The sequence below is a fragment of the Carcharodon carcharias genome, chromosome 17 (genome assembly GCF_017639515.1).
Source record: "Carcharodon carcharias isolate sCarCar2 chromosome 17, sCarCar2.pri, whole genome shotgun sequence".
Taxonomy (NCBI): domain Eukaryota; kingdom Metazoa; phylum Chordata; class Chondrichthyes; order Lamniformes; family Lamnidae; genus Carcharodon; species Carcharodon carcharias.
The window spans coordinates 93,565,671-93,592,197 of NC_054483.1; the positions used below are offsets into that span (position 1 = coordinate 93,565,671).

General features: G+C 43.3%; 1 protein-coding gene across 1 annotated transcript in view; it reads right to left on the reverse strand.

Moving 5' to 3' along the window:
• dntt (deoxynucleotidyltransferase, terminal) overlaps positions 1–26,527 on the reverse strand; it is a 304,739-nt gene that overhangs the window by 98,360 nt on the left and 179,852 nt on the right. Inside the window, exons 8-9 of the mRNA XM_041210212.1 lie at positions 7,269–7,371; positions 3,569–3,868 (exon numbers count right to left, since the gene is read on the reverse strand). Of these exons, the coding sequence (XP_041066146.1) occupies positions 3,569–3,868; positions 7,269–7,371 (403 nt within the window). The remainder of the gene's footprint in view (positions 1–3,568; positions 3,869–7,268; positions 7,372–26,527) is intronic.

Here is a 26,527-nt window from a genome sequence, read left to right on the forward strand (position 1 = left end):
TTCAAGAGACTTCAGAGGCTTGGAGTTCTGCGGAGAGTAACTCACCTCCTGATTCTCCAAAGTCTGTCTACCAGCTACAAGTCAGAAGTGTGATGGAATACTTTCCACTTGCCTGGATGAGTGCAATTCCAGTAACCCTCAAGAAGCTCAACGCCATCCAGGACAAAGCAGCCCATTTGATTAGCATTCCATCCACCAGCTTCAACATTCACTCCCTGCACCATCAATGTACAGTGGCAGAAGTGTGTACCATCTACAAAATTCACTGAAGCCACTTGGAACTATATCGCCATTCCTTCACTATCATTGGGTCAAAATCCTGGAACTCACTTCCTAACAGCACTGTGGGTGTTCCTACAACACATGAACTGCAGCTGTTCGTGAAGGCAACTCACCACCACCTCCTCAAGGGTAATTAGCAATGGATAATAAATGCTGGCCTAGCCAGTGATGCCCACATTGCATGAGCAATTAAAAAAAGACTGTGTTTTCTCCTTAAGACATAAAAGAGTTCATAAACTATTAAATCAAACCTTACCTTTTTATTTATTTAAAAAGTGAACTTTGCTGAAACAAAAGATGGCTGCTACAGGTCACATGATTCACAAGTTGGCTACAGTTTCTGGAAATTTCCAACAGCATTTACAGGACAAAAGCTGAACCCTCATCCTTGTGGAATCTTACACCTCTCATTGTAAGGACACAGTACAATCAACAAAACTTTGGTCCAACACATGACTGGTCTCCCTAGCCTGGTTTTCTAACAAAGGGGAAGCCATTGAAACTCGTTATGCATGCAGAGGTGCTAAAAGCTACCATTTATCTCCTAAGGTGAACATTGGATTTTGACCAGCGGCATAGAACCTGCTTGTCAGCCTACAACTGACTCATTAATGGACAATATCACATGACCTATGCTTCTGGCCTTTGGAAAATTTTAATATAACATTCCCAGACTCGCAACTCAGTCTGCTGTTTAAACTCCATCCTGCAAACATCAAAGCAGGACTGCAGGCTGACCAGCAGTCTACATAAAGTCTAAGCCTTCTCGAACCCCGATTCTCTGGAAGATTCCTACCATTGCCTAACAAACAGACTAAGTCTCTGGATACCAACCTCAACTTCCTGCATCATTATCAACTTTAAACGAATTCCTCAAAATCCTGCTTCAGCTAACTGAACTGTAGCTCCTCCATGAGGGAGCCCTCATTGGACCCTGGCTTTCTGGACCCTGGCAATCATGTGAACTAACAACCGTATCCGTGGCGCTTTTTCTTTAAGTTAATAATAGTTGTAAAAACTCCTCTTTCCTATCTTCTTATGGTGTGCTTATGAGAATATACGAAGTTGTGACCATTCCCCAGTTTGAATGTGTGAATAAATGATGCTTCTGATTTAACCCTAAAGAGAGTTTCCTGCAAGCTATAATAAAAATTGACCTCACAGAGTTTGGGGAAATGTGCCACAGCTTATTGCAAAACTTAAAACACTTCTGCTTACAGACAGATGGCAAGAAATAAAGGAGTTCAGTTTTGCCTCCCTCCCCTGTCTGTAATAACTGCTATTACACATTTCTTGGTAAAATGCTGAACAAAATAGTATCAGACTTTAAAGGTTTCTGCCTTTATTTTACATAATTTAAAATGTTAAGGCAAGACTATTAAAAATCACCATGTCCCCTGCCAACATAAAATGGCCACTCAAGATGGCCACCATGGTCTGCGCACATGGAGAAACCCAAAGATGTCACTCACTGCGCCCAGCCTGCTAGGAAGATTTTTTTGACAAGGGACAAAACGCTATTATGACAGGTTGATTGACAGGCATGTCGACCAGTGGACCAGTGGGCAGGCTGGGTGGGGCGAGGAGGGTGCTGGTGGTGTGGGAAGCCAATGGGCAGGAGGCAGGAGCAAGACCCAAGCCCGGCCTCAGTCACTAAGTTGTCCTGAACCAAGATTTTATCTTTGAAAAAGCACTGAGGCGGGTGGCCTCATCCAGAGCTCATGGACCAGGGATGTGTTTGTATATGTGGTGCAACCTTCCTCCCCCAACCCCGGTTAACACGTCAGTTTGAGGCTCTCAGGTGCACTTCATTCCGAGACAGGTGGCACTGAAGGCGGGCCCATGGGTGGAGGGAGGGAGACAGAGGCTTTTCCACAGAGGATGAAGAGAGGACGAGTATTCCAATATCCTGACCTGCGGTTTCCTACATAAACCCAGTAAAAGCGCCACCATGTTGCTCCTTATTTATTTATGCTGCTGCCTACTCTGTCGCTCACAATGACTTAACGGAGTAAAACACTAGAACTGCCATGCAGGGCGCTGGCAACAAACGCAGCCATTAAAAATAGTGCCAGCCAACTGAGCCTTCGGGATTTCTTTTATTTAGTGCCAATGAAAGAAAGAAACACTTCTATTGAAATAGCACTTTTCACAACCACTGAATGTCTCAAAGCACTTTACAGCCAATGCAGTATTTTGGGGAGCAGTCAAAATTATAATTGAGGGAACATGGCAGCCAATCTGCATACAGCAAGCTCCCACAAAGACAAAGATGATAATGACCAGATAATCTGTGTGATGTTGATTGGGAATAAACATTGACTGGGTAAAACTCTTCTGCTCTTCTTTGATATTTTGCCATGGGATCTTTCACATCATCCAAGTAGGCCATTGGGGCCAAGGTTTGATGCCTTATCCAAAAAATGGCACTGAAAAGTGCAGCGCTCCCTTAGTACTGCACTGGAGTGTCAGCTTTGATTTTTGTGCTCAAGCCCTGCAGTGCGATTTGAATCAAGGGCCTTTGTGACTCAGAGACAAGTATGTCTCATTAAAGCATTCAAGATTCTGAAGGGGCTTGACAGGGCTGATATCGTGAGGTTGTTTCCCTTGGCTAGGTAATCTAGAACAAGGGGTCACCATTTCAAGATAAGGAGCTGCCATTTAGGACTGTGATGAGGAGAAATTTCTTCACTCAAAGGGTTGTGAATCTTTGGAATTCTCCTATCCCAGAGGGTTGTGGATGGTCTGTTGTTGAATGCATTTAAGGCTGAGATAATGATTTTTTTGGTCTCTCAAGGAATGAAGGATATGGGGAGCAGGCTCAATGAGCCAAATGGTCTACTTTTGCTCCTATTTCTTATGTTCACAATTAATCTACAGTTGACAATGGAACTCAGGAGCTCAACTGATGTGGCTGGCTGCACTGCAATTATTCGCAACAAATTACTTGATGTAACTATCTGTCCTAAATGGATTTTCACTGTTGTTTCAATCCATATCTGGCTGTCAAAAAATACCGATGTACCTGGGATTGCTACTTTTATAAATTTGTCATTGTTCTGGCAGTCTGAAAATATAATTTACTCTGGTGTTGGGAGTTAGAACCAGATGAGCCGGAAAGATGGAAACACCATTGAGAAAAGATACATTTCATGAGCCATTAATGTATTTATTGACTGTGATGTGAGAATTCTTGGTGTCCTATTGGTTAAAGACAATTTCCGAAGAGAGATATCTATTCCACTACTTACAGGCTTTTAATACAATTCTTAAAAGGTCTACTCACTCTTGATCCAGTCCATCCTAAGAGTGCATAGGCAAACTGCTGAGCAGGCACATTAACCAGATCCACACGGATAGCCTTCCAATCTTTAATCTTAGTCTTTACTTCAGGTTCTGCCCCTTCATTGGTTGGTCTCACTGCAGACGCAGAGGACACACTGAGGACTCTGTTGTTCACAAGTGCTTTGTTTAATTTTAGGATTAGAAAACATTTTTCAAAATGATCCATGACGTCATATTTTTTGCTCGGTAGTTTTCTTTTTTCCAATGTGGCCTCCACAAAATCGCAGTACAGAAGCAAACCCTGAGGAAAGGGGAAATTATCTGTGAACGAATTATTGACTGAAATCATAGCCAGAGTTGTTCAATGTAAAATTGTCAAATTTACAAAATTTTCCAAGCATATACCAAGAAAGTGATATCTGTGCATGACCTTTAGTTCAACATTTTTATAGCATCTGTCAAGCTAGTGAAACTCAATTTTTTCCTTCACACTTATGACAGCTCACGTTATTTGACAAAATAGAAAAAAAAAAAGAAATGGTTTAGTAAAAGCGTCCCAAGGGACAAATCTCGTCTTCCACATAGAAGGCCAGAGCTGCAGTATCAAGTCACCCTAATTGCTAATGCTAAATCCTTCAAGATGTTAGCTCTTATGACAAGGTTACGATGCAAAAAGTCGACCTGTGCTTCCTTCAATTTATCACTGATTTCCAGGCCACCAGAAGATTGTCATGCTCTGAGCTGACTGCAAAAGGCATTGTTTTTCACAGCAGTGCAGTTGAACAAGGAGTACAAGAATTGTATTTCTGCAGGTCAGATACAAAAGTAGAATGGACTATTTTACCTAACTTTATTACAATCTGTTTGGGCTAATTACGTAATTAAGCATGAGGAATCATGAGCGAATAGTATGACGGATGTTGAATTCTCTGAAATTAAAAGCAAACTGTTTTTCAATATTGCTGAGAAAAGAGACATGCCGAAGCTTTTCATCTTGCACTCATCAGGACACTTTGCAAGAATACTAATACAAGGGGAAAACAACAATTTATACTGTATGTGAAGAAGAGTCATATGAACTTGAAACGTTAACTCTGTTTCGCTGTCTACAGATGCTGCCAGACCTGATGAGTTTTTCCTGCATCTTCTATTTTGATTTCAGATTTCCAGCATTCACAGTGTTTTGCTTTTATTTTTGTCTAATGACATCATTTGGAGTCCAGCACAACTTTTACCAGTCTAGTAAGAAGTACTGTGCAGTAGCAAACTCGCTAAATAAAAGGTAGCGAGATTGGATTCACAAATTGACATGACTGAAAGCAGAAGTTAAAAAGACTCTCACCTACAGCTCATTAAGATCTGTGTTCCACTGTGAGTGATAACATTTCCAAAGCAGTTCTGACTTCCCGTTTGCTTCTTTCTGATTTTCTTCCCCTAAGCTGTCCTCATTAAGCATTCATTGCTCAACATGGGTGCCTTTTTGACTTCACTCTTTTGGTTGGATAAACAGTTGGAAAAAGAGGAGCAGCAGCAGCCTCAACAACCAGAGCGCGAAGCAGGTAGGCCTGTTAGAAGGCAGCAACTAAGAGTTGCTCATATTCCTTACCTAGCCCACAGGGTCTTTGGCTAAGAATTATTTTCATGTTGAGAGTTGTGGGGGGGGGGGGTGCAGGTGCTGTGATTCTGCGGGGAGGGTGTTGCCAAACTACGCAACCTGTCGCAGCAGCACCTGTTGCCTGCTGGACCGGGGAGTTATGACAGTAGTTGTTAAAGTCACTAGCACCCTTAAGTTTTTCATGATGGTGTCCTACCAGCCTGTTATGTGGGGACAGCGCCTGTATCTCCCAGCCTATAGTGCACAACAGCATCAAACAGGTCACCGTTGCCCTTCTTACAAGAATAAACCAATTTGTTACCTTGGTAATAGATGCCGACAGCCGGAAGAAGATAGCTCTGTGATTTGCAGGAGTTCCTTGCTTCCCTCGTGTTCAGAGCATGATAAATTGATGATGGTAATCATCGAGGCACCAGAAGGTTTCCCAGAACATTAGGTGCACAGAGAAAGTTTCCACACCATCTGTGTTCAACTGGTTTGTGATCGCTGGCCAAACGGCAATGCAAATCTGCCCCAATTTCCCTGGCAAATGCTGATGCATTCAGCCAATCAATAGGGCAGTTAGCATTGGCTGGACAAAGGAATCACTGAAATGAGGAGGCTGCACGAAGTTGGCTTGCTTCCTGCATCATTATCACCGGCTTAGGGTCAATCACTCATTGCAGTCACCTGTTTGCAGGAGTTATTGAATTTACGTCCTAAAATTATGCAGAATCCATCACCAAGTGATCAACCTATAGGGTGGAATTTAGTGGTGGCAATGTGGGTCCTGCCCACGGATTGGAGAATTGTGGGAGTTCTGTGTCACCATTCCATGGGAGGCCTGATGCTATTCTGACTTAATCAGGCACTTACCTGGGCAGCATCAGGCCTCCCACTGAATTAAGGTCCCAGTTGGGCAGAAATCCCGCCACCGAGAACTGCTGGCCAATCAGAGACTGGCCGCGTTGAAGTACTGGGAGTGGCCAGTGTTGCACTGGGCCCCACACAGATGATCGGCAGTGGAGGTAGAGGTGAGTGTGGGCAGGATGGGAGTCACAGGGAGGAGGGCGCTGGCTAGGGATTGGGGGGGGTTCCAGGGGCATCATCAGCAAGGGCAGAGGGGTGGCTTCCTGCAGGTCCAGCGCTTTTCCGATGCCAGATTCCTGGATCGGACACAGAGTATCTAAGAGAATGAGGATTCACCATCCCTTAAAGGCCACAGGCAAACTTAAAGGGGGATTACTGAGCAGCTTCCCAGATGATGCCACTCAGCGGTAATGGGATGATGCCCTTAAGTGGCCGCTGGGCAGGAAGACCACCTCAAGCCTTCCTACCCCAGACTTAATCGGAGGAAAGAGGGAAGGCTTTGAGATCTCCGCCCCGCACCCACCCGCCTGATCACATGGCCCACCACACCCCCAAACCCACCCCTGAACGCCCCTCCGGGGAAGGGCATTAAATTTCACCCATACATTTTTTTTCCATAAATATTAGTTTACTAATTCTACTACACCTCAATGTCTTTAGTAAAGTTGGTGCAGAGCTGATGATGTTCATGTCCCTGGTGATGTTTGTGACCCGAAACTTTGTCATATTGCTTATATCTTTGGCTGTTCCATCAGAAATTCTGCTATGAGCTTGAACTTGTTCTCCTGTGTGTCAGTAAACTGTGTGGGAAAACTGCCCTTGCAATTTCAATGCGGCCTGGGAAGTAAGATACCTAAGCCTGTTTTCTGAGCCAGAGGTGAAATCGCTTTTTAACTCCTGCTGCTAACCACCAACAAACAACCAGCCTGGAGTTAAAATCAGGGCCGCGATTATCATCAGTCCATCTTCGGCTGTTTCAATTAGACCGCAGCACTGACACTCAAAACCAACTATCATTTATTCTTTACATAATAGCCTTCATAAATCTGTTCCAACTTGAATCGAAGTTCAAACTTTCCACACACTTTAGTTGATTTTTGGCTAAATTTTAACTTGTGGTAGTTTTTCCTTTTCCATTAATTGTTGCCATGAGCACAAAATAAATGACATTCAGAAGATGATGTGAATTCACAAGCTTATAGCTATGACACAGTAACTTCTCATTGGAGACATCTACCTGAATGTTCAGCTTATTGACTGTTTTATGAAGAAGGCCTTCATTCTTTCCTTCCTTGAGGCAGCTTATCAGAAAGTCCACATCATGGCCAATCTCTTTACCTCTGTAATAACGAAAAGACCAAAGGTAGGAGCTGTGAGCAATTCAGCTGCATAATTTTTAATACAAATAATCTTAGATAATGGCCAGAATCCTCTGCCCCTGCCAGAGGTGAGGCAGGGGGTGGGCGGGCAGACCTGAGAATTTGGTGGATTGGCATTAGGACTGACAGCCGACACCATCACATCTCCAATGGAAATAGATTCTGGGTGGGAAGGCCCACGGTCGACCTTCCCTCTCCGCCTCCACTTGAGTTCCTTAAGTGGCCAATTAACGACTACTTAAGGGCTTCTTCCCGCCTCCACTGCAATCTTCTGAGTTCCAGGCGGGCTAGCCAACATGCAGCCTGTGTGGGCTGCATGTCAGCTGGAAGTGGGGGCAGGGGTCCCTCAATTTGCACTAGTCTGTACATGATCGAGGGTATGGGCATGGGTGGCTACTTTTGCTGCCAAACCCTGTGTCTTCCCCTCTCCCCATGATCCCCACCCTGTGAGAACCCCGTCCCCCCCACCACCCCCTACCCCCTCCCCTCATAACATCACTTACATTTTTCCTGGTAACACCAGAATCCTGGGGGTGTTGATCTGGGCAGCAGCCATGGCCCCCTCTACGGCAAGTGTAAGAGCTGATTGGCTGGCAGCTCTTCACGGGCAGTAAGACATCTTACTGGTCCTCAGTCTGGAGGGAGGCCCACCGCTGCCCATTTAACTGCCTGATGGGAGAAGATATGGCAGACCTTCCTCCTCAGAGTCAGCACAGGTGTCTCGCCACTTTTTCAGGTAGCGAGCAAGACACCCATCAAGAATGGAAAATTCCACCCAATGAATGCATACTGAAATAATCTTAAATTCTTCTTCTTCCCCAGGTGACATCCTTGGTTGCTCGAGGTTCACTGAACCATGGCTTGTGCCTTGATTTTACTATGGTATAGGGCAAAGAGGCAGTCTACCTAAACCAGAAAGGGGATTGATCCTCATGCTATTGGCATTATTCTGAACCACATGCTCGCTGTCTAGCCAACTGAGCTAACCAGCCTCCCAATCTTGAGTTATCATGGGTAAAAATCATGGGCAAAAATTCTGGTCCCACTTCAGCTGAACTTCCTCCTGGACATGGGGTCAAAACTCATTCCTGTTCAGTGATGATAATCAAATTTCAAAACCATCTATGAGTCGCTCACTAAATGAAAAAGCTATGGCAGTGCAGCAGATGAAAAATTAGTTTGTATAAAGACCTAACATCACCCTCCTTATTCTCCATATATTGACCAATGCAATACAACATTAACAGCAACTATTGACAAGATTTGAGAGGTGACTATTCAATCCTAATTGCTTTAAGAAGAGGAGTAATAATATAAGACAAAATCATTATCTGAATCTACTGCAGAAACAACAAATGGACTCTGAATTCAAGAGGTGAGGTGAGAGTGACTGCTCTTGACATCAAGGCAGCATTTGACCGAGTGTGGCATCAAGGAGCTCTAGCAAAAGTGAAGTCATTGGGAATCAGGGGGAAAACTCTCCACTGGTTGGAGTCATACCCAGCACAAAGGAAAATGGTTGTGGTTGTTGGATGTCAATCATCTCAATTCCAGGACACCTCTGCAGGAGTTCCTCAGGGTAATGTCTTAAGCCCAACCATCTTCAGTTGCTTCATTATGACCTTCCCTCCATCCTAAGGTTAGGAATGGGGAGGTTCGCTGATGATTACACAATGTTCAGCACCATTCGCGACTCCTCAGATACTGAAGCAATTCTTGTCCATATGCAGCAAAGCCTGGACCACATTCAGGCTTAGGCTGATAAGTGGCAAGTAACATTCGCACCACACAACTGCCAGGCAATGACCATCTCCAACAAAAGAGAATCCCACCATCACTCTTTGACGTTTAATGGCATTATTATCACTAAATCCCCCAATATCAACATCCTATAGTTTTCCATTGACCAGAGACTGAACTGGGCTAGCCATATAAATACTGTGGCTACAAGAGCAGGTCAGAGGCAGGTAACTCAACTCCTGATTCCCCAAAGCCTGCCCACTAACTACAAGGCTCAAGTCCCGGATGTGATGGAATACTCTCCACTTGCCTGGATGAGTGCAGCTCCAACAACACTCAAAAAGTTTGACACCATCCAAGACAAAGCAGTTCACTTAATTTGCACCCTATCATCACCTTCAACATTCACTGCCTCCACCACCAACACACAGTGGCAACAGTTTGTACAATCTACAAGATACACTGCAGCAACTCACCAAGACTCCTTCGATAGCACCTTCCAAACTCATGACCTCTATCACTTAGAAGGGTGAGGGCTGCATGTGGAAACACCACCACCTGGGAGATCCCCTCCAAGTCATTCACCATACTTACTTGGAAATATATCACTATTTCCTTACAGTTGCTGGGTCAAAATCCTGGAACTCTCCCAAACAGGACTGTGAGTGCACACCACAGGGACTGCAGCGGTTTAAGAAGGCAGCTTACCATCACCTTCTCAAGAGCAATTAGGGGTGGGCAATAAAAGCTAGCCTAGCCAGTGACACCCATATCCCACAAAAGAATAAATAAATGGAGCAACATTGAGTTCACAGCTCAGAGGAATAAACCAAGTGATACTATGGTATTGTGTTCAATCGTGATTTTGTGTGAATTGATTATTACATATGAACGTATAAATTAGGAGCAGGAGTAGACCATTCGGCCCCTCAAGCCTGCTCCGCCATTCAAGCTGTGAAACACAACTAATATATTAAAACTAAAAGGAAAGATTGTACCTCTTGTCCAAACTGAATACAGTTCAAATATTACAACTGATATGAGAGGTGTCATATTATTTGCCATGAATCTGATTCCATTATCCCTTAAAGCATCAGCAATATCAACAAAACACTGAAGATTAACAAGCTGAGCTGCCTGCTTTTCCATACGCTATTGTCACAACACTGAAATTATTATATAATAGAACACTGCAGACTTCTATGTTTTGGACTACCTGACACTGATAAGAAAAGAATCATCAAGAGAGAGACAAAATCAATAATATCACATCCAACTGTTTCTCTATTTTTCCAAGATTTTGAAATTAAATTACTTTATTTAGGCTTTCTATTGAATGCATGTCACTGGAAGCAACTATCTGCATTATTTTGGACTTTTTTTTCAGTTGATAAATGTATTTATTGAATTACAAAACTACCATGTATTAAACAGGCCATTCTGCCCAACAGACCTATGCTGTCATTTATCCTCCACACAATCCTCCTTTAGATCTTCTTACAAAACAAAATATGAATCAAGAGCAAGAGTAGGCCCCTCGACCCTGCTCCACCATTCAATAAGATCATGGCTGACCTGAATGTAACCTCAACCCTACATTCCTGCCTATCCCCGATAACCTTGCACCCCCTTGTTAATCAAGAATCTATCTAGCTCTGCTTTAAAAATATTCAAAGACTCTGCTTCCACTGCCTTTTGAGGAAGGGAGTTCCAAAGACCCACGGCCCTCTGAGAAAAAAACTTCTCTCTCATTTCTCTCTTAAATGAGTGACCCCTTATTTTTAAACAGTGACCCCTAGCTCTAGATTCTCCCACAAGAGGAAACATCCTCTCCACATCCACCCTGTCAAGACCCCTCAGGATCTTAAAGGTTTAAATTAAGTTGCCTTTTACTGTTCTAAATTCCAGTGGATGCAAGCCTAACCTGTCCAGCCTTTCCCCATAAGCCAACCCGTCCATTCCTGGTATTAGTCAAGTAAACCTTCTCTGAAATGCTTCTAATGCATTTACATCTTTCTTTAAATAAGGAGGCCAGTATTGAACACAATACTCCAGACATAGTCTCACTAGTGCCCTGTATAACTGAAGCATAACCTCCCCTACTTTTATAATCAATTCCCCTCACAATAAATGATTATATTCTATTAGTTTTCCTAATTACCTGCCGTACCTGAGTATTAATCATTTGTGATTTATGTGCTAGGACACCCAGATCCCTCTGAATCTCAGTGCTCTGCAATCTCTCACCATTTAGATAATAAGCTCCTTTTTTATTCTTCCTGTCTAAATGAATGATTTCACATTTGCTCACGTTACACTCCATTTGACAGATCTTTGCCCACTAGTTAACCTATTGATATCACTCTATAGCCTCCTTATGTCCTCTTCACAACTTACTTTCCTACCTATCTTTGTGTCATCAGCAAATTTGGCAACCATTCCTTCAGTCCCTTCATCCAAGTCATTTATATAAATTGTAAAAAGTTAAGGCCCCAGCACTGATCCCCGTGGCACACCACTTGTCACATGCCAACCAGAAAAAGACCCATTTATGCCAACTCTCTGCTTCCTGGTAGCTAGCCAATCTACTATCTACACCAATATCTTACTGTCTATACCATGAGCTTTTATCTTCTGCAATAACCTTTGATGCAGCCACTTTATCAAATGCCTTCTGGAAATCTAAGTATAGTACATCCACGGGTTCCCCTTTACCACAGCACATGTGACTCCTCCAAAGAACTCATGATAAATTGGTGAAACATGATTTTCCTTTCACAAAACCATGTTGACTCTTCCTGATTGCCTTGAATTTTTCTAAGTGCTCTGCTATAACATCTTTAATAATAGTTTCTAACATTTTCCCTATGACAGATGTTAGGCTAACTGGTCTATAGTTTCCTGCTTTCTGTCTCCCTCCCTTTTTGAATAAAGAAGAGGGTTCCAATCTAATGGAACCTTCCCCGAATCTAGGAAATTTTGAAAAATTAAAGCCAGTGCATTAAATATGTCACTAGCACTTCTTTTAAGACCTTAGGGTGAAGTCCATCCGGACCTGGGGTGTTGTCAGCCTGCAGTCCCAACAATTTGCTTAATAACACTTCCCAGGTGATTGTAATTTTGCTGAGTTCCTCCCTCTCTCCTATTTCCTGATTTACAGCTAATTCCGCGATGTTACCTATGTCTTCTATAGTGAAGACCGAAGCAAAATACTTGTTTAATTCATCCGCATCTCCCTACTTTCTATGATCAGTTCCCCAGATGCACTCTCTATAGGACCAACACTCACTTTGTTAACTCTTTTCTTATTTAAACATCCATAGAAATTCTTACTATCAGTCTTTATATTACCAGCCAGTTTTCTCTCATACTCTAATTTTTCCTCCCTTATTCATTTTTTTGCCATTCTTTGCTGTTCTTTATATTCATTCCAATCTTCTGACCTGCCACCGATCTTTGCGTAATTATATGCGTTTTCTTTAAGTTTGATACTGTCTTTATCTTTTTTAGTTAACAATGGATGGTGGGCCCTCCCCTTGGAATTTTTCCTTCTCATTGGAATGTATATATTCTGCGTTTTCTGAAATATCCCTTTAAACGTCTGCCACTGAACTTCTATTGACATATCCCTTAACCTCTTTTGCCAGTTCATTTTAGCTAGCTCTGCTTTCATACCCTCATAATCGCCCTGACGTAAGTTTAAAATACTAGTCTTGGACACACTTGTTTCTCCTTCAAAATGAATGTAAAATTCAATCATATTATGATCATTGCTACCTAGGGGTGCCTTCGCAAGGAGGTTATCAATAAATTAGTCTGCCTTCATGGAGATTTTGAAAAAAAGTAAACAAGGCATATTTTGAAATCAAAAATGGACAGAAAATAATGGGGATAAATCTCACCTTGGGAGGTGGTAAATGACGTTTTTGTCTTTCTTCATGCCAGCCATGAAGATTGAGGTAACATGCCAGATTCATACGTTTTTCTAGGGCTGTATCTGTAATTTTAACAACATTCTCAACCTGGTCTTTTATTTGTGGAGCTGGGGCATGACTCATTGTTATAAAAACTGGTGCAATTCCCTCCAGTTAAGTAGTGGTCACTTGTATGATGGAAACTGATTTAGAATACCAGGCCATGGAATATGAGCTTTCACATTAGCCATAACATTTGACCTTTTTTAAAAAACAATACAAGACAATTCAGTATTTCAAACAATTCAGAGTAACAGATTCAAATAGTTTGCATTAATTTATTTCTCATGGCCTTTCTGGTAGCTGTTGGTTCATAAGTGGTTCCTTTTGCTGTTTAACCTGTAGCTGCTGCCGTACATCATGGGGCAGGACTTTCCTTCCAAGGTGCAAAACGGACATCAGGGGCAGAATTTCCCCCCCGTTTGGGGGGGGGGGGAGTTGAAGAGAGGGCGCGTAGAGGCACAACTCTGATTGGTGCCCCCGATTGGAGGCACGCCGCCATTTTACATGGGCGGACCAATTAAGGCCCACCCAGCATGACGTCTGCACAGAAGTGCTATGCGCTCCCTGTGCAGGCGGGGGAGGGATTCCCTAAACCCGAGAGTGCGCCCTTTCCCGTATGCGCACAAAAGAGCACACTCATCTCCCTGAGGCTAAGTGCTGCCTCAGGGAGATTGGATCTACTGTAAAAAATATTAAAAAATAGCAAAAAAAAATTCCCTGACATGTCCCCTCATGTGACACTGTCACATGAGTTGGGACATGTCCATCACTTTTAAAAACACTTTAATTAAGTGTTTTAAAACCTACATGAAACCTCATCCCGCCCGTGGATGAGGTTTCATGCTTTTTCTAATGTCTGCCAGGGCTCCTGGCCTGCCCGCCAGCCTTAAGGTTGGACGGGCAGGTCCATTAATTACTTAAATGACTCTAACAATGGCCTCAATTGGCCATTGACAGGTCGGTGGGCGCACAGCTGATTTTGATGAGCTCCCACCTACCTGGAAATTTAAATGGGGCGCGGTGACATCAGGAGTTCCGCCCGACATCACCGCGCGTCATTTTACACGTCAGCGAGCAAGGCCCGTCCCCTGCTCGCCAACGGAATAATCCTGGCTCAGGACTGTTTCTGGGTCCCCTATCCCTGAAGGGGAGCAGTCACAGCCCCTGATTTTCATGAGGTGAGACTGATAACTGGTTGGAGGATGGGTTTAATGACCAATTAGAGGCAACGCAGGGGAAACAAAAGTGGGGCTGCAAGTGCTAGCCAAATTAAACCCACGAAGGCAACCATTACTGTGGCTTCCACTTCATTGCATTACCCGCAGTTAGAAAGATGTCTCAGGAGTGGCAGAAGGCTGGAACCGAGGGCAGGGCCGGTCAATTTGTCAATCCAGACCTGGAAGTCCTCCTTAAGGGACTTCCCTCAAGTCCAGAGAGTGGCAGGAGGAGGCCACTCACCCAAACCAAGCAGCTCTGGACAGAGGTCACTGACACAGTCAGCAGAAAACATGTAGTGCACCGAAACAATATCCAGTAGTGAATGAGTTTCAGTGCTCTGAGTTGCTTTGGCAAGATGAGTGCAACCTCTAACCCACAATATAATACAGGTCTTTGGGCATTCAACCTCCAACAGAAACTCCAACTGAAGGCAAATGCTGCTCCTGAACATGGGAGGAATGTAAGCCCAGAACTCTTACTGACTTCTCACAATGGCTCAGAGACATAGCGCTGCTGAGGACCTGCCAGCACTGAGATGTACAACTTCTAATAACTAGGAGGATAGAACAGATGAATTTGTGGCTGGAAAGATGGTGCAGGAGGGAGGGCCTTATATTCCTGGGACATGGGGCCAATTTATGGGTGAGATGGGACCTGTAGAGGCCAGATGGGCTACATCGAAACAGAGCCACAATTTCCTTGTGGGGTGATTTTCTAGTGCTACTGGGGAGGGTTTAAGCTGGCTTGGCAGGGGTGTGGGAACCAGGAGATAATAAGAGAGAGGGATACCAAGGTGTACATAATACTGAGAGAAACAGATAGCAACAGACTAGCAAATAGTAAGGTATTAGGTGGGTTCAGCATAAAGGGGAAAATAATAAAGTCTAAGTTAGGGTTACAGTACACATGTGTGAATTTGGAGAGTGTAGTAAATAAGGTTGGTTAGTCGCAGGTACAGATAGCCACAAGGAAATATGATGTTGTGACGTTAACAGAGACTGGGCTCAAAGGGCAGGGCTGGGTATTAAATATTGCTGGGCACAAGTTGTTCAGGAAAGAAAGGAAAAGGGTAGGGGTGGCAATATTGATTAAGGGGAACATTGCAATGTTGGAGAAAGAAGATGTCCCAGAGGGGTCAAGGACAGAATCTATTTGGCTACAGCCAATGAGCAAAAAAAGATGCTCGGTGTAGCCTGTAGGTCACCAACTATTGGGAAGGATGTAGAGGAACAGGTTTGCAGGGAAATTACAAAAAGGTGCAAGAGTTATAGAGTAGTTATACAGGAGCTTTAATTGTCCAAATATCGACTGGGTTAGTAGTAGTAAAGGGCAAAGAGGGGTAAAAGTTCCTAGAGTATATTCAGGAGAATTTCCTACAGCAGTATGTTTCCAATCCAATGAGAAAGGAGGTATTTCTAGACCTGGTTCTTGTGAGTGGGTGGGTCAAGTGGATCAAGTGTCAGTACAGGAACATTTGGAAGACAGTGATCCATTTTATCTTAAGATTTAGGTTGGCTATGGAAAAGGATAAGGAACAATCCAGGGTGAGAATAATTAACTAGGAGAAATCCATCTTGAATGGGATAAGAATGAATCTGACCCAGATAAATTGGAATCAAAGATTGGAGTCAAAGACTGTGACTGAAGAGATAGTTTAGGCACAGTCAAGGCACATTACAATGAAGGGGGAAGATAGGACAAACAAATCCAGAGCACCCAGAATGACAAAAGAGATAGAAATTGAGATGAAAAAGGAAAAGTGTGCTTAAGACAAATGTCAGGTGGAGAATACAACCAAGAACCCGGCTAAATACAAAATGTTCAGAGGGGAATTGGAAAAGCAAATAAGGGAAGCAAAGAGAGAGAGTGACAAGAGACTGGCAGCTAACACAAATGGTAATCCAAACATCTTGTATAGGCATATAAATAATAAAAGAGCAGTGAAAGGAGAGTGGGGCTGATTAGGGGCCAAAAAGGGTTTCACGCATGGAGGCAGGGGGCATAGCTGAGCTATTGAATGAATACTTTGCACCTAATTTTACCAAGGAAGAAGATGCTATATGCAGATCATGGGGAAAGAGGAGGTATTTCAGACACTTGAACAGTTTAAAATTGATAAGGAGGAGACATTGGATGGGCTGTCTGCACTTAAAGTTGACAAGACACCAGGACACTAAGGGAAGCAAGAGTGGAATTTGCACATCCACTGGCCATAATTTTATAATTTTCCTTTGATTCAGGAGTGCTGTCAGAGGACAGGAAAATTGCAAATGTTACACCCTTGTTCAAAAAAGGGTGTAAAGACAAACCCAGCAATTACAGACCAGTCAGTTAAACCTCGGTGGTGGGGAAGCATTTATTGTCATCATTTCGGAATAAAATTAATAGTTACTTGGAAAAATGCAGGTTAATTAAGGAAAGCCAGCATGGATTTGTTAAAGGAAAGTCATGTTTAACCAATTGGCTTAAGTTTTTTTATGAGGTAACAGAGAGGGTTGATGAGGATAATCCTATTGGTATGGTTTATATGGACTTCCAAAAAGCATTTGATAAAATGCCGCACAACAGACTTGTGAGCAAAGTTACAGCTGATGAAATAAAAGGGGCAGCAGCACATGGATACAAAATTGGCCAAGTGACAGGAAACAGAAAGTAGTAGTTAATGGTTGGTTTTCAGACTGGAGGAAGGTTTATAATGGAGTTTCCCAGGGGTCTGTACAAGGACCCTCGATCTTCCTGACATATATTTATGAACTAGACCTGGGTGTGCAGGGAACAATTTCAAAATTTGCAAATCATACAAAACTTGGGAGCATTCTGAATGTGACGGGGATAGTGTAGAACTTCAAAACGACATAGAAAGGCTGGTGGAATGGGCAGACAAGTGGCAGCTAAAATTCAATGCAGAGAAATATGAAGTGGTTCATTTTAGCAGGAAAAACATAGAGAGACAATCTAAAATAAAGGGTGCAATTCTAAAGGGGGTGCAGGAGCAGAGGGATTTGGATGTATATGTACATAAATCATTGAAGGTGGCAGGACAGGTTGAGAGAGCTGTTAATAAATCATGCAGCACCATGGATTTTATCAATAGGGGCATATAGTACAAAAGCAAGGAAATTCTGATAAACCTGTATAAAACACAAGTTCGGCCTCACAGGAGTATTGTGTCCAGTTCTGGGCACCACACTTTAAAAAGGATGTGAAGGCATTAGAGGGGTGCAGAAAAGATTCATGGGAATGGTTTGGGGGATGAGGAACTTCAGTTCTGTAGACAGGCTGGAGAAGTTGGGACTGTTTTCCTTGGAGAAGAGAAACTTGAAAGGAGATTTGATAGAAGTATTCAAAATCTTGAGCGGTCTGGACAGAGCAGATAGGGAGAAATTGTTCCTGTTGCTGGAAGGATCGAGAGGAAGAGAGCACGGGTTTAAGGTAACTGGCGAGAGAAGCAATGGCACCATCAGGAAGCACATTGTCATGCAGTGTGTGATTAGGATCTGGAATGCACTTCCTGACAATATGGTGGAGGCAGGTTTAATCGAGAGAGACAAGAGGCATTTGGTTTATTATCTGAAAAGGAAGAAATTGCAGGACTACGGGGAGAAGAGAGGGGAGTGGAACTAGGATTACTCCTTCATAGAGCTAGCACAGATACAACAAGCCAAATGGCCTCCGTCTGTGCTTGTCACCATGCTATGATTCTATGTCAGACACAGCCATGATCAGCAAGGCACAGATGCAGGGCCTCGGGGGTCACAGGAAAGGAGGCTCTACTTAGAACAGCAGCAAAAGGTGTGCTTCCACACGTCAGAGCGCCCTGCGGCTATGTTTGGCCATGGGTTGTGAATGGAGGAACCCATACAGCTTATGTGTGCCACAATGGCTCAGGGGTTTGAGTGCATGAGATCCACCATTTGGAGAGTTGCCTATCTCAATGATAGCCATATGCAGCAACAGGGTTTGTTCACTGATGTTCACAGGATGCAAGCGCATAATGCACCATTGCCAGTCAGTGGCACTGATGGTGCAGAGATGTCTGGAAGGAATGCCAGGTTTTCCCTAACTGGTGCCCCCCTCTAGCTATCCTGAGCACCAGCCAAAGGCTGAGGCAGTCACCGAGGAGGATAAAGGTGCCAGCCCTCATCAGGCACTATTCATCATTAGCCTCCTGGGTCCCTCTGACTGAGAAACCATTTATGCAGCATAGTCCAGTGATGGAGGCTGCCCTTACAATAATGCTGGTGCAGCAGCCTCCTTAGGTACCCCCTGGCACCACCATGATGAGGATGACTACCATTTGCATTTCAGCCACAAGTTGAGACAAGTGAGCAGGCTGCCTCCATCACTTCTGAGGCCACAAGGGGAGCTCCACTAAAAGTGGCTGAGAGCAGAGGCCACCGCATTGGGCAGAGCACTGTGTGAGTCACTGGCGTTTCTTTCACTTCCAACTGTGCACTTATTGTCTTTTCAAACACTGTTTTGTTATGATCCCCATGGGGGAGCCATAAACCAAAATAACCACATTTACCAAATGACCCACAACTGAAGAAACTGCCAACAAGATTTCACTTTTTGATCCAAGCAAGTTTTCAATAGAATGTCCTAATCTTGTGATTGAACATTCACAAGTTCTATCTGTTATCTGTTAAAATATCTATCAGCAAGGGGGTTTTTAAATACTTGATTTTTAAAAAAATTACAAACAAATTTAGATATCTATTTTATAAAAAATGATCATGAGAAAAAATAGATTCAAACAATCAAAGTCAGGGGCTACACTTATTCCTATTGAGCTTCATGTGGCTCTGGAGTTGTAAGTTGTCAATACCCGCTTTGCATCAATTCATTCTCAGGTAAATGTAATTATAAATTGTGCAGCACACTAATGCTTTTGATCAATCAGCAGCCATGACTTCCTCATTGTCATCATTTCCATCGTATACGATCAAGACATCAGTAAGAAATATCTCCTTGCCTCTCTTGTTGATAACATTAAATTTCTGCTTTGGTGCAGTAACTATTCCCTGGAGCCTTTTGGGTGCACTTGGATTATTTTTGGAACGGTTTCTTGTTCTGATCATGGTCCTAGTCATCATTGCTGCAGACAAATGTGTCATCTGCAAACCATCCATATTTTCCAAATAGTATTGAAAGAGCAGCCAAGGGACTATCTAATGAAACATATCAAAGCCCATCGTTTGCAGTCACAATGATGAATATTTTTGTTTTTGCTGCTAAAGGCAGAACATTAGTTATGGTTTGCAGTGTGTAATGATTACATTTAAGTGTTTTGTTAGCAGGTTTTCATTAATACAAGAGTACTCTATCAGTCCCTTTCAATAGCACTACCATTGAGACACTGACCAATGAAAGAACTTTCACTAAGACCATTAATGTCCGTCTTGATAAGTTCTTTTACAAGTCAAGGCAGCTTGCTGCCTGAAAACTGTTGCTCAATTAGCTTCAGGACATGACAGAAATTTCACAGAGCTTGAGTTTCATATAGGTTTACTCCAGCTCTCCAATTTTCGTAGGAAACTGAAAAGAAAATTAGGCAGAGACAATAATGCTACAAACTATTCAAAGTACAGTGCTTGATGGATTGAATGTCTTTTTCTCATTCTATACGTTGTTACTTTCATTGTTATATTGAAGAATGTAAAGCATAATCAGTCACTGTATGGAACATACAGAAACTTAATAAAATGGAGAATATACACCATTCCACCATTAAGTACAAACACGAGCTCAAAAAAATGGCAAAGTGAACCGGTCACACCAAGTAATTATTAGCAAATTTTTTACTTAAAGATGTTACAAAACACAATACTCCCATCGCAAAACAGACTGATAAGCCAGCAAACACTGTAGACAAGCACTCAGTGACAAATCAAACAGATATCGGGACACAGGAGTGCATAAAGCATAAGCAAAAAGTGGCTTTGAGGCTATTATTTTCAGCTCTTGATGCGACATTCAGCACACTCAATGAAAAACAGCAGAATCATAAATTAGAGGTGCTAATCCATAACAAACCTAAAAACTCTACTTCTACTTCCACCCACACAAAACACAAAAAAAAATAAAAATCAATGCATTGGCTTTACACCTTTTTTTTACACAATTCTTCAGGTTACAGCTTGAGCTATCTATAACTACATGCCAAACCCAATAGCAACAAAGGGGACAAAAATTTATATTCTAGATAATTTTAGGGAAGATAATACACAACCTGCCATTGTATTATAACTTAAGATGAAAATAAATAAATCACCAACTCCTGTTCTTTGAACAGAAAGACAAAAATGAACAGAAAAAAAGTCTCCAAAAATCAGTTTTCTTGTCTTGTTTGAAGAAATGTTCCACAGTACATCAAACACTTACAATTCCCAGCAACAGTACAGGGAGAATTCTTAAACTACAGCCCCAGGGTGTAGGCTTCTTCTGCTTGACAAACACCACACGCACCACAAAAACTCACTGCAAACTTCTTAATAGAAATTGATTTGCTGTGCTTATATCCAATGCCCTTCTGTAAGTGTCAGCTATGTTTCCACGTTCATCCACATTATATCAACTACTGTCAATTATCCATTGTATGAAACAGTGAAATGTGCAAGTCCTAGTGAGATAAGTAATGTATACAAATAATGTTGGCTAATAGCAAAGCTCTCCAGGTTATTTTGTTGATTTTATGTCAAGAAAATGGGACAGAGAGACATTTATGGCACAGAAGTAAGCCATTCGGCCCAGTTAGTTTATGCTGGCTCTCGTGGAGCAAACCAATCAATCCCATTCCTCCTCTCTATCCCTGTTGTCCTGCAAGTTTGTTTCCTTCAAGTACCCATCTAATTTCCTTCTAAAATCATTGATCACCTCTGCTTTCACCAGCCTCGTGGGCAGCACATTCTATGTCATTGCCTCTCACTGTATAAAAAAGTTCTTCCCCTCAATCCCCATGCATCTCTTGCAAAAACTTTAAATCTGCCCTTGTACCATCAGCTATTGGGAACAGATTTTCCTTGTCAATCCAAACTTGATATAAACGTAGTCCATGTGTATAAGATTATGTTCAATATATGTTAATATTTGTCTTCTCCATCTTTTTTGGCATAATTTTTTTCCTTCTCTCCCAGAGGCCCTGACTCCTTGCTGACCTTTTTCCCTGGATCTTGTAGACCCAACTGGATCAACTCCATTTCAATCAATGGTAGTTAAGGAAGTCTATAATATGGTCAGATTGAAATTCCAGAGAAGTAACCAGCTAGTCTGAGGTTTCAAAGATGTAACTGGAGAGTTTGATATTTCTGATAGAAAGAAGAAATACTGTTGATGGGCAGAATTTTCTGCCTGTCGGGCGGGCGGATCCAACTCAATCTCCAGTGGGCGGGGAGCCGATCCCTGCTGGAGAAACTGGCCCCGCCGCCATTTTACGTGGGGGGGCCAATTAAGACCTGCCCAGCGTGACATCCACTGGGAAGCATTATGCATTTCCTGTGCGGGCGGGGGGGGGATTCTCCAAAAGCGAGAATGCGCTCTTTCACACATCTCCCTGAGGCTAAGTGCTGCCTCAGGGAGATTGCTGACACTTTTAAAAATATTTTTTAAAAAATTCCTTAACATGTCCCCCTCATGTGACAATGTCACATGAGTTGGGACATGTTCATTATTTACATAATAACTTTATTAAAATGTTTACATTGATCCTGACAATGGCCTCAATTGGCCATTGACAGGTCGGCGGGCCCGCAGCTGATTTTGCTGTGCCCCCGCCTTCCTGAAAATCTAAATGGGGCACAGTGATGTCGGGGGTTCTGCCTGATGTCATCCCGAGTCATTTTACGCATCGGGGAGTGGGACTTGGCGCGTCCCCTGCTCGCCACTGGCAAAATTCTGTCCTATGTGTTTAAAAGCTATCTATAAAGATCCATCTCAGTTCTCAGGGTTAAAGGGGCAAAATTGGGTACGCCTAAAGTTGAGTGGGGCTTGTGATGCGTGATTAACCTATCTCTGTGCAGCCTGTTCATTTACACAATTATAGTGTGCAGCCAGCTTGAAGCACACTGTTAAGTAGCCTAATGCCTGTGTAGAGGGCACAAAATCTTCAGAGGCAAGTATGAGTTCAAGTTAACCCAGGAGCTAGCCATGCAGTTAATGCCAGGTGCGTAGCCCTAAGAACCTGGATGCAGTGCCAAAAAGTTCAAAGATCTCACATGAGCGGTCGAGGTCAGTGAATACATCTTCCAATGCCTCATTCCACCAAATACACCACTCGGCTCACACGCTGCTCGATGACCCACACCCCCATCACTCATCTACCAAAAATGTCAGTCACGACTTGCACTGCTACAATTTGCACAGTCAGACCTCTCAATTTGCACATTCTTTGAACTATGCAACCAACTAGAGGACATCACCAAAACACATTGTATCACAATGATTGACATGCTTTGTTCTACAATGGTCCTTCTTATCTGAGGACTCTAGGCTTGGTACTTGGTTACCAGGCAGACTGCAGTCATACTCTGGTATCTTAACACTTGTTTATTTGTACCACATCTAAACAGGTTACAGAGTAGGCATGTTGCTCCTAGGCATGGCGCTCCTACCTCTCTCTAGAGAGTCTAAAACATGACTGACTATTGTCAGTCGTACATCATCGTCTACATCATACATTAGCATATCTCATCTGTTAGCCTCCTAAGTATGCTATTTAATTTTCAACGGTCAGAAACTATATTGTTAACTATTTGCATTGCATTCCTGTAACTCTCTTTTGCAACCACAGCTTCTACCCAACTTCAATCCGTACTCTTCACCCTCCCCAAGTCACTATCCTGAGAAATTCAGTCCCCCCACAGAATTCTCGGCCCTTAGGGACGATGTCTTGGAGATGTGGGGTTTCTTCTTTGTTTTGGAGGACATCATCATCATTATCGGAATGGGACAGCAATTTGGCAGCATTGCTGGTAAGCAGAGTGTAGTTTTCAGAACTGGCAAACTTCAAGACAACAAGCTCCCTTCAACGAAGAACTGCTCCAAGAGGAAGTATTGAAGGGCATGACCTTTGAGCTCAGGACTCTCTGAAGAACGTGTTGCTCCCTCGAATCACACAGGGACAGAACTTCAGAAGAGGAATGATCTTCAATTCCAGGGAAGACTGCCACAGCCGTACCATTCACTGCTGCATCAAAGACTGAAAAGGTATTGAAGATTTGAGATTCCAATGAATATAAACTACGAAGGGAAGAATAACAAAATTCCTATAAGCCTTTCAGGAAAAGATGAAGGGATGATGTGCTGATGATATTTCAGAAGGGCTGTCTACATTCTGTAGGCAGTGGTAACATAGACACACTTCTGTCGTGTGAGGCTGTTCCACTCTGGACAATGGGAGGAATTGCTGAGGATATGGAGACAAGACAGCTGCATCTTCTACAATGAGATAAATTTCCTGTAAATGATTAACTCGAGGGCAAGATTGCTGAACAGGATTCTGCAGCTTCAGGAATGCTAAAGATTCTGCCACAGCTTCTGTGCTGACCTCCAGCTCTGGAGGGAAGAAGGTTTTCAGCTGGGACTGTAGTATATGCCTCAATTGACTGTCACCCCTGGAAATAGATGCTACCATCTCTTTGGCAGTGTGATCCTCTTTGGGCTCTGACATAGAATCAGGCAAAGCATTCTCTCTGGAAGAATTTTCATGAACAAGATAGAGACTAGTTATTACATTGGTAGGTTCAGTGGAGCAAAGATCTAAATGCTGCTCAGCCATGAGAGACACAGTTGACTCCTAAAAAAGCACAAGAAACTTCATATGGTGCATGTATAGATTGGAAAGATGGATCATCCTCTACAACCTCATCCTGCAACAGACCACTGAGCACTACAATGACTTCTTCCACATCACTTTCTTGTGGAAAGGGCCAGTCCAGGTCCAGCAGGTCTTCATGGGGATGGTCACCTTCTGCTGCAGTGCCTTCTGTATCTGCGACTTCTGCCCTTACTTGATGAAGAACTGAGAGGTTCTTGACCTCAATCTCCGCCCGGGGTCTAGTGGCTGGTGTCCCTGTGACAGAAAGTAACTCACTGCTAATTAAATAAACTTCCTCAGCTGCTGTAGGCTGAAGTTCCACTGGTTCTAAATAAAAGGTTGAAGATTGCTCCATGAATGTCAGTGAGTTCTTCAAGCCGTGGGCATCATCTGATTTTTTCAGGTTTCCTAGAAGAATGCCAACACCTCCACTCAACGTGTTGATTGTGGATAATATAGAGAGAAGCAATGTTCTGTTGCCCCTTGTAATAAAGAGGAACAATTACCCTCCCTTTAATTAGAAAGTCTGTGCCACCTGAACCTTGTAATTTGATGTCTGATGGATGAAGGGGTATTGGCTGAAGCCTATCTAGATCATCTGCTAGTGTGTTAACAGCATTTCCAGTATCAACATCGACATCCTCAACATCATGTTGTCTCATGGCAAGAAATCAAATATGGGCAGGGAAATCTCCTGCTGATTACCAGGTACTTCTCTCCCTCAGCTGATGATTCAGTGCTCCTCCATGTTGAACACCACTTGGAGGAAGCACTGGGGGTGGAAAGGATGCAGACTGTAGTCTGGGTGGGGGACTTCACTGTACATCACCAAGAGTGGCTCCATTACTGACCGAGTTGACCAAGTGCGGCACCAAGGAGCTCTAGCAAAACTGGAGTCAATAGCAATCTGGGGGGGAAACTCTCCACTGGTTGGAGTCATACCTAGCACAAGAAAGATGGTTGTGGTTGTTGGAGGTCAATCATCTCAGCTCCAGGACATCGCTGCAGGAGTTCCTCAGGGTAATGTCTTGGGCCCAACCATCGTCAGCTGCTTCATCAATGACCTTCTTTCCATCATAAGATGAGAAGTGGGGATGTTCGCTGATGATTGCACAATGTTCAGCACCATTTACGACTCCTCAGATACTGAAGCAGTCCATATTCAAGTGCAGTAAGACCTAGACAATACCCAGGCTTGGGATGATGAGTGGCGAATAACATTCACACTATTCAAGTGCCAGGCAATGATCATCTTCAACAAGAGAGAGTCTAACCATCACTCCTTGATGTTCAATGACATTACCATCACTGAACCCTCGACTATCAACATCCTGGGGGTTACCATTGACTAGAAACTGAACTGGACTGGCCATATAAATGCTATGACTACAAGAGCAGGTCAGAGGCTAGGATTCCTGCAATCCTGACACCCCCCCTGACTCCCCCAAAGCCTGTCCACCATCTACAAGGCACAAGTCAGGAATGTAATGGAATACTCCCCACTTGCCTGGATGAGTGCAGCTCCCATAACACTCAAGAAGCTTGACACCATCCAGGTCAAAACAACCTGCTTGATTGGCACCCCATCCACAAACATTCATTCCCTCCACCATCGATGCACAGTAGCAGCAGTGTGTACCATCTACAAGATGCACTGCAGGGATTCACCAAGGTTCCTTAGACAGCACCTTCCAAACCTACGACCACTATCATCTAGAAGGACAAGGGCAGCAGATAGATGGGAACACCATCAACTTGAAGTTCCCCTCCTAATCACTCACATTCCTGACTTGGAAATATATCGCCGTTCTTTCACAGTCGCTGGGTCAAAATCCTGGAACCCCCTTCCTAACAGCACTGTGGGTGTACCTACGCCACATGTACTGCAGTGGTTCAAGAAGGCAGATCACCACCATCTTCCCAAGGGCAACTAGCAATGGGCAATAAATGCTGGCCCAGCCAGTGAAGCCCACATCCCATGAATGAATTTTTTTTTTAAATTTAAAGCTGGTATCAAAGCCTTGACTTTGCAATGTAACTGACCAATAGTCTGGACTAAGACTATCAACTTCCACAGGAACTCTGTAATTTTGTCATTATCTTAATTTCCAATTTCTTGGATGGAGCGTGTTCAATAAATACTTTCTTTTCTTCTATCTCGATTAAAGTTGTTGGATTTGAGAAATGCTTGAAATGTCCAGTTTGCCTCACCGGATGCATTCTGCAGGGCAGTCCTGGCATCTATGTTGGTTCTTTGCACCACAATGTAAGCTTCTCAAAATGGCTGCCACTGCAGAGTTTCCGCCTTTTTGGCCGGTTTGGCAGGCTTTCTTATGGGTGGGCCGCTGCCTGTGAGCCTACCCAGTCA